General features: G+C 42.2%; 1 protein-coding gene across 6 annotated transcripts in view; it reads right to left on the bottom strand.

Moving 5' to 3' along the window:
• Positions 1–8,422: 8,422 nt before the first annotated feature.
• The window catches only part of LOC146375051 (transcription factor COE3), a 67,293-nt gene continuing 57,982 nt past the window's right edge, over positions 8,423–17,733 (bottom strand). For 3 of the 6 annotated variants that reach the window (XM_084949075.1, XM_084949077.1, XM_084949076.1), the window contains exons 12-16: positions 13,060–13,125; positions 12,661–12,832; positions 12,106–12,291; positions 11,517–11,684; positions 8,423–10,273 (exon numbers count right to left, since the gene is read on the bottom strand). In XM_084949075.1, coding sequence (XP_084805201.1) covers positions 10,242–10,273; positions 11,517–11,684; positions 12,106–12,291; positions 12,661–12,832; positions 13,060–13,125 — 624 coding nt within the window. In that variant the 3' untranslated portion in view covers positions 8,423–10,241. The remainder of the gene's footprint in view (positions 10,274–11,516; positions 11,685–12,105; positions 12,292–12,660; positions 12,833–13,059; positions 13,126–17,733) is intronic. The other 3 variants (XM_084949078.1, XM_084949080.1, XM_084949079.1) reach the window with 1 other exon arrangement.

Below are 17,733 nucleotides of genomic sequence, written 5' to 3'. Positions count from 1 at the left end.
GTCAGTGCACACACACACGCACACACACATATATATACACACTCACAAGGCCAGGGTTTTTTTTTATTATTATTCTTGTCTCTTTTTTTTCTTTTCTTTTCAGAACACAAAACAGGGCCATAAAGTTTTCCTTGCTTGGCACACACCGTGGAACAACTGGAGTAACTTGTAAATATTCAGTTTATAATCCTTTTTTTTTTTTTAAATCTAAGAATAGAGATGCTGCATAGTTAATATGATACAGAGTTGTTGCAGAATTAGAATGTACAAAAATAACTTAAACAGAGAACAGTAGGAATTACAAACATATGCTCCCGTGGGTCTCCGTTGCGTTTGCCAGATAGTGCTTGGAATGGTTTTTCTAAAGAATTATTATTCCCTTAAAAATATGTCTCTTGCATTGTTGTTGTTGTTATTTTTTTTCCTAAGCAGAATTAGTCTTTGTACCTCTCGTTGGTTTTTTAATTTCCTGCCAAGTGAATGCTTTGTTCAACATCCAGTGATAAAGGCTCTGAATTTTACGGCTACAAAGCTTTGTAGTGAGGCATTTGTTTTGTCTTCATTTAGATCTCATTGTTTGCTCTCGCCTTATAATCCACCTCGAGTGGAGAGTTGTGCTATGCATTTTATACTGTACTTTTGTTGCGTTAGACATGTTTAAATAAATCTGTCTCAAACTGACAAAATCCCGTCTTTTCATCATTTTAATTGCGTTTAATTTAAAAAGTGATTTCATGTAGCATTCACTCAGTTCAGCTCATGATTAATTATGCTGTACGTCTCTCTCCTTGCTGCTGCTCTGTATGTCACAGCTCCTTTTTTATTTCTGAGGGGTGTTTTCCATTAGAGGGCAGTACAGAACGGGAAACAGAAATCAACATTTCAACCTTGAATTCATCCTGAGCGTTTAAACTGTAATTTAAATGTTTATATCCTTTCTTAAAAAAAATAAAAAAATTCACCACAACATTATTTCACCCCTTTGGGATATCTTTTTTCCTTCTTAAAAAAAACACCATATGGAGAGGGCAGCAGCAGCGGAGGTGCATTTAGAAAAATCTGTTACTTTAATTGAATTTGCCCTTTAGTTTTATTTTCGGCGTTTTCTCGCAGTGATATTTGTAACAGTGACAGTTTATCCTTTTCCTCTTAAATTCGTGATTCTCCTCACTGTCTGGTGAAACTCCAGAGTGACCCTTACTTGCCCATAGTTATTCCTCTTCTGTTCAGCCCAGGTAGCCTAATAATCCACCCTCCAAAAATAACCTCAGCTCTAACCTTTGCAGAACCAATTCAAGTGGCCCTCTCACTGAATACATTTGAACTTTGCTGCATTTTTGAATTTCTTATCCGATCAGCTCCGTGTGGCTGTCTTGCCGTGCTGCTGGACTCACTTACTCTGCCATTGGAGCACCATCGCAGCGTAAATGTTGAGGCAGCAGACAGGCAGATGAAGAATGAGACTCAGTCTGTGGTTTCACAGAGGGCTAATGATGCCTGTGGTGACTACAGGCTACAGTCAGCCCCCTAACGAAGGGAGCTGTGACACAGCCACAAGGGGTCCCATTTAAGCCAGGCGCACTCTGAAGTGCACTGTAAGCACCCTCCTTTTTTTGCTTGTGGCTAAGTAAATTCTATGGAATGCTATGAATTTAGCAACCAGAGATACTGATGTCTGTAGAGTGCTGTGGTTGATGTTAAAAAACAAGTCCAGCATCAAAGCTTCTGACACGCTGCCAGTAATTGGCCGTGTAATTTGCGGAGGTACCTAAGGAGTCTCCTAAAAATAATTCGCACCTTTTATTTTGTCCAGTTTTACACTCTTGAGATATTTTAGCATTTATCGGTAACAGTGTTGTTATTATTACGTCTGTATTGTTTTGTTGTTGTGCTTTCACCTTGCATACCGCTTCCATATCACGCTGGCTCAGAGATAAAAAGGAATTAGATTAAAAGACGCTGAGACGATCTCATCATCCGCACTGTTAATCTCTGTGAAACCTTTAATTTTGGCCTAATATCTGCCTCCATTTCATAGAGAAAGACTATATAAGTGCATGAGTGCGTGAGCATGTGGCCTTGCATGTTGGTGTGCGCACATGTGTATGTCCATATGTGTGTGGGTGAAGTGGATGATATTGAGTCTGACTTCATAAATCACCCAGACACTGATAAACTCCCCATGCACCCACACACCGCTAATGGGCAACCCTTAAGGAGTGTGAGTGTCTCGTGCGGCGTTTGATTCAACATTTATTAACCCCCTCACACACACTCTCTCCCTTCCATACGACACACACTCATTTGAGCCCCAGAAAGAGCAAGGATATGGTTGGTGGCATCCGTAGCGGTAGCGCGGGGTTTTGACCTGGCCGGGCTGTATTAATCATGGCCAATAGTGGTAAGGTACGTTTTGGCTTATAGCACCACAACAACAACAGCCTCTGCATTTCCTAACATTAGTTTCCCTCTCATAACTTATATCCTGTCTCCAACTCCCTACTTCCCATCTCATATCCTGGCACCCCTCCTCATTATAGAACAATTTTCTGCCCCCACATCAAATACAAACACACTCTGTGCTTCCATCTCCTTCTCTTCATACATGTCGGCTCATAATTCTAATGTTATCGCAACCTGCACCCCTTGGTACGAGGCACAAGCTTAGTGGGGACTCTGCGCAAGTTAATTCTGCAGCCGCTTCGGTGATCGATAAACAGCTGCTTTTATCCTTCCAGAGAAGTTTGTATGTTTAAAATGAATAAAAGTAAGACTTTTTGGAACGTGTAACTCAGCTGCAAGCCGTGCTCTGTTCCTGGGAACACAGAAGGAGTATCCGGCATGCAGATAGGCAATGTCCAACAGTGAGTCAGAGAGATAGACGCAGGGATAGATAGCTGGATAGACAGACATTAGACTGGGGCTTGGCTGCACTATCAGGTTTCCTCCCCCTCTGTCTGTCTGCCGGGACAGCCTGGCCTCAGAGGCCCTGACACCGAGGCACCACACAGCCAGCCACGACAGCTGCCACAGCAGCATCTAATACCAACACACTCCATGCTATGCCACGACTACAAAGAGAAATAGCGTTTCAAACATGGCATACTTTGATGCTCTTGTAATGATCTTTGTGTTTTGAGAGAGAAAGCGAGGGGACAGAGGATTTGTATGGTGCGCCGTCAATTTTTTATTTTTTCTCGTATCTTTAGAACAAAGAGACTCCTCTCAACACGAGCAAGTTTAAAACAGTGTTGATGAGATGGAGCCGGATTAAATGAGAACGTGAAAGAAACCCTGAGCGGTATCAGCATGCGAGTGCGCGCGCGTTTGTAACCTTGTATCAGCATGTCATCGTAACCTCGTGAACTCGAGCGTCGGTCTGGGGGTCTCTAATTAGGAACGGCTGATGAACGGCCATACATTACGTGAGAGCGGGGGCCTGTGAGCGTGTATCCCTCTATGTATCAATCTGTGACTGTGCCGGGTGGCTGTCAGAGTGGTAAGGAGAGTGTCTCAGCCTGGAGAAAGTGCAGGTCTAGCCTTGGTCATGTTGACGGAGGGGGCGGCACTTCAGAGGCTCCAGGACCCCATGGCACCAGTCTCCCCAGTCCCCCAGACAGAGTGGGAGCATCTGGGCTCTGTCAGCGCCTCTGGCCCCTGCAGACTCCGATCTATATGACGAGGGAGAGGAGTGCATTGGATCAGCGAGAGGGAAAATATGAGCCAGATTCCTCAACTTGTGAGAAAAACCCGCGTTGCCAGTTTGCATGTAACACGTGGATGCATGTGTGGCTGCGTTAAGGCCTTATAACAGGTCACAGTGATTAAATTTGTATGATGTGAGATGGGGGGTATTGATTAGCAACTAATGCTGAAAAAGTCCTTTTTAAAAACTGTCCGATTAAGTATTAATTAAAAGTATGCCACGAAAAAATATGCGAAGCCTGTTCTGAGTAAAAACATCAAGATAAGACTGATAGATATCATTCCAGACTTTCCTATGAAAGCGAGCAATGATTTGATCAAGTAGATATAACTCTAAGCTGTGCCACATGAAAACTGATATACACACACTTGCCAAGACTAATTAATCCATACACTAAATTAGGAATATAAATCGCGGTCCCAATTTAACAAGGTCAGCTTTAACTTCTCCCTTTACACTTTTATTTAACTGTGTAGTTGCGGGAAAAAAGAATCCCTATCAATGTGCTTCGCTTATTATGATTGACGATTGATGATTAAGTCCTCCAGCTGACACACACCACCAAAGCCGGTGAGTTGGAATTGGATGTGACACATACACAGTTCTGCGTGTTAGGTAATTCGTTGACGAGGGGCCAAATTCATTTATGGAACAGCAGTATTGGCAGGCATGGACACTCTCTGCAAAAACAACGATAATCACAGAGGTTTGGCGCGGCGTGACAAGGACTCTTCAGGGAAAGGCCCTTACACGCTGCTTTGTTGGCCGTTCCTCCCTAAGATGGAGGGAAACATCCAACACTGTTCTTAAGATGAGAGGCGCTCAGAGCAGGAGGAAAGAGGTTTATGTAAGGTTCGGAAGGGCTTCATTAGCATTCGTCGAGTCTGTTACAATATCTGAAATGTCCAAATTTTTATCAATATAAATTTAACTACTCGCTGCTTTTTTTCGGAGGGAAGAAGTGAGTGATATTCTTTCCTTTTTTTCCTTTTTTTTGGTTCAATTGATGAAATAAAGGCTCTGATAAATCCTCTGTAATGAAACATGAGGGGGACCCTGTCTCAAGTCATTTAATCTCTTTTCACATTCTCCATTTTTTCTGCTAATGAGCCTTATTGACAATCAAACAGAAGCTGTCATCCCCCAGGATGCAACACTCCCAGCCCCTGCGTGTTTGTCATAGTGTCCTGGCAATCAGAGCTGCCTGCAAGACCAGGCTGGCAGTTAGTGGTTCTCACAGCAGCGCTGCCTGAAAATGGCACACTTCCTGTAGAGTTGCAGCTGCCACCTCTGCTACTTCCATTACTTTCTATAGCATGCAGATGTTGTATCAACATTCCCTGCCAAGGGGACTGCAATAACTGTGAGATTCATGCCATGTTTCAGAGGCACGTCAATTTCTCAAGTGGGACAATTAAAGAGGGAAATACAGTACCAGGTTTTTCACAGCCGCTGAAATCGGAAAAGGGCTTTTTTCACGTTTTTTTCCAAAGGGTGGCTGTTTCATAAGGGTTCAGAAATCCACCCGATTTTTACTGCCCTTTTCCTGAGTCGAGCTGTTCTGTGAGCCTTTGTGCGGCAGACCTGTTGTGACCCACAGCGGATATGGAAATGGGGCTAAGGTTTTATGGGCCAAACGGATTGGACACAGTCAAGCTCAGGGGGCATGAATATTGGATGTTATTTCTGCTCCCTTTTTATGTAATCCATTGCCAATACATTATTAATAGATGATATCATATCCAGAACTACTGGACAAAGCACTACAGAGGAGTACTATGAAAGGAGCTCTATGTGGTGGAGACTGTGGCAGAAAAATACTGTTCAAGTGATATTATTTTATTACTGCAGCCTAGCACTCCCTGACCAGGCAATCTTTATAGTGTAATTTTTGGGCTAGGTGAAGTTCATGGAAGGAAAGTACGGTGAATGCTCTATTTCTACCGCGGGTAAATCCTGCATTTGTGGGTTTGAAATGTACTGAAACATTGATGAAGTATCAAATGACACCCAAATACAAGTTTAATGGATTTTGAAGCACTGGGATACTTTGCTCATCCTTCTTGACTGCAGTGAGTGAAGTGGAAATCTTTGTGAGGATCTAGAGTTTTCCTTCCAAAGCTGACTCCCAGTGTACAGTAGCAGGGGAGCAGTGTCTTATCTGATGTACAGATTTACAGACGGGAGACGGCGCTAATGTGGGTCAGATTCCCAGTTTTGATTCAAATTTCGAATCGTTCATAAAAGGTCACACTCCCTATTTTGAGTTATTGTCATCTCCGAGTTGTGATCTGCAGTAGTGCGGCTTTTATGAGTGGAAGAAGCAGCTTCCCACTCATGTGTGAACTTCACGGGAGTTGCAGAGACTTTTTTCCCCTCCACAAAACACATCACTCAGCGGCTTCACAAATCCTGTCTGTCCAAGAGCAAATCCTTGAAAAAGTACTTCTCAGCACTGCCCATCAAGCAGAGAAGATAAAATAAAGCAAAAAAATCTAGCATCCAGCTTTTTGTTTTACGACCCGTCCGGGTACTGTACCCATGTTCGCATTACCACATCAATGTGGGATAATGCATTAAGAGTGAACGTATAAGCCTCAATAAGAGTTACATAGAGAGCGGATACGTAAGGTAATATTCCCTTTTTAAGGTCAGTTTGAATTGTTTTTTCTCATGGGAAACGGCAGATTGATAAAGAGCAAACAAAACCTCTTTTCTGAAAGCTTGTCCTCCACGGCCTCAGTGAAGGTTTCATTCCTTTATATCATCCAGCCCAATTCCCAGCATGCACGGCCATTGTGGCTCTTTCAACTGGAGCTCTCCATTGACTGGCTTATTGTCCGGTCGCTCTTTTGTGTGCGCTATCACCAGAGCACAATCTTTCACCTGAACAGCACAGGAGCGCAGCCTGGATATAGTCACGTTAAAAAGAAAAGGAAGGAGAGAGAGGGGGGGAAAAAAACAAAACAAACTGAGTCACTCGTGTAGTTGCCAGGCGGCGCAATTAACCCCACGCCAGTGAAGAAATGTTTAGTACGTATACTGCGTATCAACTTGTAAAAATCTCAAGTGATGCTTGTTAATAACGCAGTTATTAGTCACGCTTGAGCGGCCCGCGTCACAAAGACATGTTCAATATTACTGCTCAGGCTTATATTATCGAAAGGAGGTTTTTTTTTTGAAATATAACAATGCACAAGCAGATGTTTGAAGAGTGGCCCTCGGCAACACGAGGCCAGTTAAGATCGATATTGCTTTCAATATTTCTTTCCTTTGACAGATAACCAGTACCGAGGAAAGTCTTGATAAGAGTGGCAACATATGGATGCGGTGAACCTCGCTCTCTTTTGATTGCGTGACCCCTTCACCTTTGCTTGTGTTTGAGAGCGAGGCAGCCACATGGTATGGTGGGGGTCTGTCAGGCTTTGGATATGGGGCATTATTGACCCAGGATTTATAAATATTTAATGCACACATTAAGATCATGGTGGAGGGTAGCCATTAGAGTTCTCCAATAAAAGAGGCTCTCACGATGATTGAATGTTGTGGCAGAGCCAGTGGCTGATTGTTGGGTACAGGGAAACCTGCTGAGACAATATACTGTACCTCGAGCTCGCCTGCCAGGCTTCAGAGCGCTCAAAACTAAACTTGTCTTTTTTTTTTTTTCTTTGATTGCACTTTTACCCTCAGAATTTTTCTTTCTTTGGCTGTTTTTGCTTGGTTTGGTTTCTAAAGAAATGTGCTGTTTGTCCTAACATTTTTTAAAAATAATAAGACACGGTGGTGCGCAGGAGATGGATCCAAACCTGTGTATCTGTGTGGCTGTTGTTATCAGACGCGCTGGATTATCGAGGGAATGATTTGAAGAACAAGGCGGCTGAAAATTAAATAGCTCTTTTTAGCGTATCTGTCCTTTGTGCTATCAGCAGCTCCTGGGCTATCTCCGGTGCTGCCAGATCTGCGCATGCTGTTTGACATAATAAGCTGCGATATGCTGATTGGCGCTCAGGTTGACGCCGCTTAATTGTGCATTTATGGCAGAGGTGGCCTCGGACAATGTTGCCTTGATGAGAAATTGACATTTTGCGACCTGCTTCCCGCGACCACTCAGGATGCCAGATAAGATGCTCAGTTGTTTTTAAGGAGAACCACTATTCTTCCCTCAAACACTTCTATCCTTCTGTTTGACCCACTTGATGAGTATAGATTTCACCACGGCCCCCTTTCAACGCTCTAACTATAAGAGGTTCAAAACGATACCAGCCCTTATAGACAAAGGATAACCTTGCTCTTTCAATGTATTGATTCTTTATTAACTAGGTGGCTTAATGCAATGAAATGAGGGATTTGAATGAGCCCCATTTGGGGTGTTTTGAATAAAAAGCTTGCACTGTTTATGAATGGCTACAATGAACCTTTGAAGCACCACAGATGCAGGATATGCTGATACAAAGACCAGTAGGAATATGTCACAATGTCAGAGTGCTTTGCTGAAAGAATATGAGTAAAGAGCAGTTTTCATCTTTTATGGATGTTACACTTTTTCCACAGGTGTCAAACAATTATCTCTATAGCAATGTCTAAACACTACATCTTACAGACGAATCACAGGTTTGTCCTCAGAAGTTTCTACTGTCTTTTTCTTGTTCCTGATTGTCAGTTTGTCTGCCAGCCAAACTGTACTTCAAACTGAAGAAGTCCACAGTTGAGTAGCTATTGTGTTTTTACTGAAAATTTTAATAAAACATCGCTTATTCATTTCTGTTTCCATTCCAAATGTTGAACAGTTTTAAATTTGTCTTCCCTGTAAACACAAGTAAGCTATGTGGCAGAGTCATAAGTGGTGAGTAAAAATGACTTCTATACATTCTACAAAACAGAAAAAAATACAACCACAGATGGAGTGTTTTTTTTTTTATCTCCAAGGTTGTCCCTCATGCACATTAGTCTCTATTGGATCTTAACAACTATCATATGGGTCACAAACAATTTATTTGACAATACAACCAACAAAGTTTTCTCCAAAATGGTCTGTATAGATAATTTAAAATCAATACAAAAATAAACAATGAAGTTTGACTTCCCCTTTAAAAAATGGACAGAGAGTCTTGACGGAGTAACACAAATTTTGAGGATACACATGAAATATATGCACATTGCATTTCATCAAATACAAAAAGAAAAACAAATGAAGGCAACAGTTCTTGGCTGAATTATCTGTGCTGCATCACTATATTAAGGGCATGACGATTAATACATACATAATGAAAAGCAATATACAAAATTTCAGAGATAAATACATTATTTATAGTTGATATGTTACAAAATTTCCCTCAGTGAGCGCAAGTGTGTATTGGAACAGAAATATGACAATGAACTACTATAGTCCTACATTGTCAATGGATTGTAATTTAGTTTTGGGTTTTTTTCTCTTTTTTTTTTTCATTTTTGTTGATCTAAAAGAACATGAAAAAGACAGATGTATAAATATTTAGCACACGTTTGGCAATATCACAATAGTCTACAATTTTTTTTTTTACCACATATAAAACACATAAGGGAGTTGGAGCTAGGGGGGGGGAGACTGCTCCTCATCAACAAGAAACAGACTTCACAGTAGCCTAGGAATGCATTAATATACAGTGCTAGCAAAAAAGTTGAAAAACATGGCAAAACACACTTGCTTAAAAGGAAGCTCTAGACATGGAAGTACATCATATTCATCAACAGAGCAGTGTTTTGTACACATCAGTGTGCTTGTTGAATCAAAGAGGATTTTTTTTTTTACTTTTGAAGATGATTTCTAGCTACAATAAATTACAAAATTTAAGTTAAAATGCAGGAATGAAACATGATACAACGTTACCCACCCAGCCCTGCCCCTTTTTACTCGTATTTGTTGTACTTTTATGATCGATTTTCTACATTATATATCTCATATATTTTCCAGTTGAAATTCAAACTGTCTTGGCCCCTGTGTATTTTTCTCACACATAAAAATACAAAAAAGTCACATTATAAAGACACACAACTGTTGTGAATCTATTAAAAGAGAGTTGAAACAGAAAACAATTTCTGAGGCAAACAAGTTCATTGGCAAATGTACTGTACATCAGTGTTTTTACTTTACAACCAGATGGTGAGTCCACAGAGTCCCTTCCAGTATTGAGCGTGTGGTTGATTGGACAAATCCGAGACCGAAGCGCAACCCGACAGGTATACAAAATAAACACTTCATCATCCTGTGTCCTCTTCAAGGGTGATAAAATGGGAGGAGGGTGGGGGAATAAACAAAAAAAATCCCACAGAAAAAAAATATTGTTCATCATGAAATCCTTTTTTTTCTGCAGGCTGTGAAAGTCAATGAAAATTAAAAAAAAAAAAAAAGTCTTTCTTTTCTTTCTTTTTTTTTCTTCGTCTTCAAAAACAGAACAAGCGGTGGACTATACATTGCACCAGCCTTTTGCAGTGTGCTGAGGGGGTGCCCTGTGAAGTGGTAGTGGGTAGACTGGTGCTTGAGATGACGAAAGTGCATTTACATTGGAGGGACAACTAGGCCGGACATGGCTGGGGACAAAAAAGAGAGAAAGGTAACGGAGATTAGTTTATTAGGCTAAAGCAGGTATGGATATAAGTATGAAAAACTATTAAAGTGTTGTAATTTAGTGCATGCATGGCGTGTGTGTGTGTGTATGCGTGTGTGGCCATCTGACAGTGCGCAAGTGCGTGAATGTAAGCCTTAATGTGCCTGTTTGCATATGAGCCTGTGAGTGTTTGCCGTGTCCGCCAGCCTGCTGCTGCGTGTCCTCCTAACGGGGAGAGTTTGAAAACCTCCCTCCTGCTCTGACATTTCAGCCCCCAGCAGGCCAGTCCTGCTATGTGTGATATTTCTCCTGGCATTGGGGTAATAGCAAACACTGGCCCAGACTCCCAGGAGACACAGCCGTGGTGACGGCAGAGCAACAACACGGTCACTTCCCACAATGCCACAATGCTACAGTACCAGACACCCAGACTCTCCTCTCCGCAAATTCAGTCCTATCACTTCCTTTCCACCCGTCATCTCTTCTTTATCCTTGACTCTCCAACACCGAGCGGCACATTAGCCCTACGTTTCCCCATTCCCCAAGTTACGCCTCTGCGTCATTATCCAAGAGAGATTAGGCAAGATCAAAGGTAGCTTCCGTTATTTTACCGAGACCATCTGCTTAGGATATCATTAGCAACTGTACCTCACCCTGAGAGTTTATATATTCAGTATTTTCACACGTTTTAACAATTAGGCGACTAGTGAAGTGCTGGGATGATATATTATTATATTGCTCTGAGTATATTTGTAGAGTCATGGTTGAAATGCTTTTAAGTTTGCCAGCGCAGATGATGGCAAGGCATTGCTCATTAATTTCTGCACAACATGTATTAATAAGTATGAACGTGTAGCAAGATGAACTTTAATTTCCCACTTCATTAAGCCCAATGTTATTAATCTTGGGGCACACACTACGGCTAAGCTTGTTTTCAAAGCAATCATGTTGGTCATGACACATGCACAAAACCTAATAAACATAATTACTAAAACAATTCTGGGAAGGTCTTTTCCTGCGACATCAGAGGGGATCATTTGTATGAAAGGGCAACAAGGATGTATGTTTGTGTGAATGTTGGCGAAGACGCGGGATGAAGCTTGCGCTCCTACGCTTGTGCGTGTGTGCAAAGGCATGCTCTGTGTGAGTGTGTGCGTCTGAATGTAAACTGAAAGGTGTAAATTGGCCTGTCAAAATGCATATATTTGTAATGATTAATCCCTCACCAAACCGGACAGAGGCCTGAGCAGCGGTATCTGACCAGTAGTCCGTAGGGAAGGGATGAGGGGGTGAGGGGGGCTCACCTTGCAGTCCGTTGCCGTTGGCGCTGGTGCAGGAGGGGGGTGGGGAGGCCTGGGGTCGGACCACAGGGGCGAAGGCGCTCTTTTGTTTAACTGTGGAGACGATAGGGAAGGAAAGGAAAGGAGGGAGGGTAAGAGTGAGAACGTGCTGTGAGTAGTGCTCAAGAGGGAGAGGGCAGTTAAGGTAAGGCTGGGATAGTATTACTGCCAGGGGGGATACACGATCAGTACTCACAGGCCCCTACCATCAACATCTTGCCCAGTTGAACAAACACAGGTGGCAAACGGTGAAAGACAAAATGAATATTTCTTTGATTCTAAGCTGCACGCGTGTTCTCCAAAGTGCTAAAACTAAACAAGCCCCCTGAATAACCGGTAATATATTATCACCATCGGTAATTTTATAAACCCCCGTCAGAAATGATTCATAGAAGTGAAAACGAATGTGGGAGCTGGAATTAAATCAGCAGCAGCTTAGTGCTACTACAGCGTGCGATAGTGGCAAGCTACTCACTTCCATATGGGGAGTTGGCAGAGGATCCGTTGAGGAACCCAGGGGAGCTTGGCACTCCCAAGTTCATACCGGCATTGCCGTAGCCATTCATGCTGTTGCTGACGGTGTTGTAGCTCGACTGCTGTGGGGTGCTGCTGGAGATGTAGCCCCTGGGGGACACGCTGCTGGTGTTCCGGCTGTAACCCACTGAACAACACAAGAAAAAAGGAGAGGGATATTTTTTTAATGTATGTGGAGTGTTTGCTAATTACAGTAAAGAAAAAACAATGGAGTTTTGCTGTTGCAGTAAAATTTTTATATTAACGAATGCTGCGGATGCCAGTTTAATAAGAAGAGAACTTGACACATTAATTGGACCCTTTTAAAAAAAAAAACAGCGTTCAGACATAATTCCTGTTCAATTTTCTTACTTTAATAAGAAAAAAGGAGGGAAATGTAACTATTTCTCATTTTCCTGCAAACCCCTTGGAATACCCTCAAGGGCCCACCTCCAGGTCCCTGCACCCTACTTTGGAAACCCACCTGAATTGCAGAGTCATATCCAAAATCTCATACCTTGGTCATTTCCTTGTGACTCAGACACATTGACTGCTAGTTGGCTGCTGAAGGAGTTGACTCCCATCATGCCGTGGGAGGCTGTGTTAGCGAGAGAGGGGATCTGGTTGTGGTTGCGGGGAACGCTGTACAGGGCCTCTGCGATGTCAGCTGCCCTCTTCAGAATGATCTCCTGAGAAGCACAGGGGAAGGTTTTGTTATTTATGTTGTTGTTTTTTGCTTTTTCTTTATAGCTGTGCTTTTTCTTTGATGCATGGTTCATGACTATATGGTTAACTCACAATGCACGTAGCCTACATTTTTCCAGATATAGTGGTAAAAATACCCTTTGCTGATACTAAATTGTTTCTTACTTAGCAGAGGTACAAGCATGCTTAAATTAGCTGTGTGGACACGGACCTGATTGTTGTGAGGCATTCCATACAGGGCTTCGACGAGATCAGCCGCCCTCTTCAGTAACACCTCCTGATGAGGAAAGCAGTGGGAGTAAATGTTAAAACCTAAAGAGATTACATTGGAGAGCCCAGTGGTACGTACAGTAACAGAAAATATCAAAAGCAACATTGCGCAGCAGGGTCGCGGGGAGCTTTAGAAATGTTTACATATTCAAACACTAAATAAAAGCCACCTTGATTTAAGAGGCACTAGAGCTGCATTTATATGGCACTACCATTTTACTCCTTCCAACCATGCAGAGCAGTGAATAATGTTCCCTATCTTAATTAAACTGGCATAGTCCTTTAAAAACAACACCTCACCCCTGATTCTGGGCTTCACGTTTGCTCCAGAGTTCACCGCTGAGTCCCCTCTCTTCAGAACAATAAAGTGAATTAGCTCTGGGTTAATCTAGTTCTGTTGTAATGACATTAAGGAATTTTTCAATTAACCTCTTTGACTGGCTGTTGCAAAGGACTTCACAAATGACTTCCCATCCAGCAAGAGCTGGGTGCTTGTGCCTTGGGGACACGGATGCTCAGGATGTGGTCTTATCCATGTCTGCATGCTTGCCCCCGCTTGACAATGCGGATTAGCTGTGTTGCTTTGGCTCTTAACACTGAAAATGAGTTGGCCCCGGATCCCGTTCCCCCCCACTCTCTTTCGGGCTTTCAGCAAGGTGGGGTTTGGCCCGTTTGTGTATCTTTATCTGCTCTTTGAATTCAGCACTTACAATTAAATCCCTCTCAAGCAACCAGGCTGCTCTCTTTGTTTTCTATAATACAGAAGGCAATATGCTCAATGAAAAATCCTCTCCTCCTTTTAGAGTGCATATAATCTGACAAAGGCAAGTTGCAGACACGGCTCTCGCGTGTGTTTTAAAACGCTCGCTTGTTGTCACCTGCTGTAGAGCAGAGATTTGTCGCCTGTGCTGTTAGAACCCTGGTTAAAAGCAATGCAAATCTGTCACCAGAAACATCTCAGATGGCGCTTGTTTTCTTCCCACATTCGCTGTGTTTTCTTTTGCGGGCCCCGGTAATTTGTCTGAAGTGTTCCATCACTTGGCAATAGCAGTGTGGGATTAAGACGGCAGCTGCCATAAATGAATGTAAACACAGCCTTCGCGCCTTCAAACAGCGGCCTCCAAGACTTGGCCTGCATTTCCAAGGCACAGCGTATGTAGTGTGTATGGAGCGTGTGTATGGGCCCTTTCATCCAGAGGAGCATATCTACCACAGTCCTTGATTTATCAAGATGAATCACTGTAGAAGCCACTTCCAGCGTATGCCATGCTCTCTTATAGAAACATATCGCTTAATCCACCCCAAGTTACCGGATGGGTGGCTCTTAGAATGGGCATTTACCTCTGAAATTGGTGTGTATGCTCAACGTTGCATGCATCTAGTTTGCATACAAATAAAGAATTATGGTTGTCGTGAGGCAGGTAGACTAAATGAGAGGACCAGCTGTCTTGATGTGTTCTCATCAGGCAGAACAGATTTCTCTCTCTCTTGCTGAGTGAGATAAAGTGGTTTTCTTTCTTTTTGTCTGCAGTTAATAATTACCAATAATCTATTCTATCATATTTCAAGATCTCCTACATGGCTCTCAATTTTAAACAACAATTAAAGCAATTAAGACTGTCGCGTTTGCAAGCCATGTTTCATTCTCTGTAAAACGTCCTTTCCCTCCTTGTCCATATGGTACTTTGCAGCAGTGACATAAGGAGAGCTTGGAAAAAGGAGGGAGGAAAACGATATTGCCTCTCATCCTTAATCTGTCGTTTACCGCGTGGTGTCTTAACTAACCAAGTTGACTCGCAGGGCTATGCTTAAGTGGCAACCTAGTCATATCCGAGGATGATGAGAAGTGCTGCACCCAATCAAGGAAGAAGTTTGTTTTCTTCTGACGAGACGCTTCCATGCGTATCAGCTCACGCTGTGAATACGATTAACACGGAATAGTGTTCTGAGGGCATTTCCATGTAAATCTCAATACTGCTCCAGCATAAGTGTAATTGGCTTTCTTGTCATGGAGACATATCAGAACACACCATGTTAAATTGAAACAATTAAAGGCTTCAAATGATTTCTGTTGTTCTGTGACAAATGCGTGACAGATTCCTTCTATTGTTTGCCATGCTTTGCATAAAGGTCTCGTGTTCCGCAACTGTCTAAATGGGACTGCTCAGATAACAGATCACCTAAGATTTAGGAGCCGTTTTATGTTATTGCTGAGAAAAAAGGCGACCGGGGGGTGGGGGTGGGTGGGGGGGAAGCCATATCAAATGATGTGTTATAAAAAATATCTAACAATAAGGAGATGTGGTCTAAAATGGCCCAAATGTGATTCTTCAAGCAGTAGATTAACATGGATGTTGTATTTATATTATCACAGTTAATAAAAAAGGGCCTAGGTTATGTAGCTTGGAGTGCTAATGCCATTATAAAACTGTAAGGCAATTACTCTGTTAGCTCTAGCCTGAGGTAATGAATGCATTTAGAAGCATAGGGCCATTAGATGAAGGTACTTCAAAGAGCACAGGAAGAGAGATTCATTTAAATACATGGGTAATTGCTTGACATGAACACATTTGTAATATTTTCTCCTTGTGGATTACACAAAGAATTGGAAAAGAATGGGCTTATGCTCATTTTGGGAGGAAAGAAAAGAATCCAAAGCAATCAGCTTAATAATAAAACAATATTGAGTTTCCACTTTTAATTTCATAATGAATCTAATTTGTTACAGAAGAGAGAAATTGAGTGTGATATAATGTGATATCCAGTCTATTTGTCCATTACTGCCAGAGGGCACAAAATGGTATTATAAATTGTCTTTTTTATATTATGAATAGAAAATTGTTTTATAACAAGATCTTAAAAGGGAGGGTGAATTCCAAAGTCTCTCTTCACTTAACGCAATGCCCGCAAACCAATCTCCTTTCTCATCACTTGACTGCTCACACTTATTACTTTCATATTCACCCTGGACTTTGCATTGAATTTTTATATCTCCACTCCTCCCACAGGGTCAGACTGTCATCTACGATGTTGTCTTAGAATTACGAGGTAAACTTCAATCAGAGGCAGCTTCCCCCCTTTTTTCTCTGTGTAGCAACAATATTAGCGTGCATCCCTTGCTATCCATGAGCACTCCCATATTGGCTTTCTGTCTCCTTACAATTACCACGTGTCTTACTGGTCCCAGGGAGAAGGCTGGTGGAAATCAATAGTGGAGTAATATTATCAACTGGAGGGTGAAGTCATGGGAGGGGGGAGTAGAGGTGGTGAGTGGGCTTGGTGTCGATTTGCCTTTCTGCTAATGCACACCGCGCGTCCTCCAGCTTTATCTTCTTTTTATAGAGTCTCCCTACCTCACCTGCACCCTGTAATGGCTGTTCTCTATATGCCGTTTCTGTTCTCATTCCAAATGTACATGCCAGCCTCGGCCCGCCGCGGGCTGTTTTATTGGGAATGTGCTTTTGACCCCGAGAGCTGACCCTCAGATGGCAAGCTTAACAATGACGAATCACTTGGTGGGATCATTTACATGCCCCCTGAACCCCATATTTGGGTCCATTAGAGAGCAAATCAAATATTTATGTTGTTTATTGGAAGTGCAGGGTTTCATCTCACTCTGTGATTGTTTCATGCAAAGGCTGGGAGACCATGCTATATTAAGTATGCGCACACCCAGGAAACTAATCTTGGGTTCAGTGTCAAAATCTGTCTCAGAGCCAACAACACTTTGTATTCAAGGAAAAAAAGAAGAGAAAGAAAAGAAAGGAAAAAAGGGAGGAGGGTTTCTCTGTAATAAAGCTGTGTTAAACACTGTTGCTCTCTTTGTTCACAAGATGTGGATTTCACAAAGACACTGGGTGACTTTATAAAATAAAAACAGTGCAGCTAGACTGACCTGTGATGCCTGCGGAGATAGAACGAGTCATGTGGATATGAAAGGGTAAGTGTACTTTACCTTTTGGTCTACGTTTACAGTTGAAATTAGAGTAACATTTCATGTCTAGGTGTTGTTTCCTGTCTCCACAGGGACTGGGTCTAATTGAAACACTTCATATACTGAACCAGGGACTAGCTGTGATGTTCCATTTCTCCACATTGCCTTGGTCAAATGTCTATAGCTACCACACAGTCTGTTCTTTATTAAATTGTCCGTTGGACATTAATGATATTGCGGTGTAGCATGCTGGGATTTAATAGATAAGGTCTTTAAAGGTTTTACAGTATTATTAAAACTCTGAGGTGGCCTCCACTTTACTGCGTGCCGAGGGGTTTTGAAAGTACTAATCAGTCATATTATTACACTTGACACATCTGGAACGTCAGTCATCAAAATGGTTACTGGCAGGGTAGCAATTAGTGAAAACACACAGATAGATTTTATCAATCGGAAATGGAAAGAGCGCAAGAATCAAAGGGGAGAAAAAGAATAAAAGAATCAAAGCGGTTCTGCAGGGGAGGGTTTTTTTCTCACTGTTTGCACCCAAGTTTTCGTGCTCAGGTCTTTCAATATGCCAGCGTCTTTATGTGCCACACCGGTGTGTATAAAACTGATGTGGCTTTCAACTCCTTCACCAAGGTTCAAAAGAAAACAATAAGAAAGCCAAAGCATAATAAC

This window comes from Perissodus microlepis, chromosome 13, assembly GCF_051167445.1.
Source record: "Perissodus microlepis isolate ML-2025 ecotype Zambia chromosome 13, ASM5116744v1, whole genome shotgun sequence".
In the NCBI taxonomy this organism is placed as follows: Eukaryota; Metazoa; Chordata; class Actinopteri; order Cichliformes; family Cichlidae; genus Perissodus; species Perissodus microlepis.
This window is presented reverse-complemented; position numbering and strand designations above follow the sequence as displayed.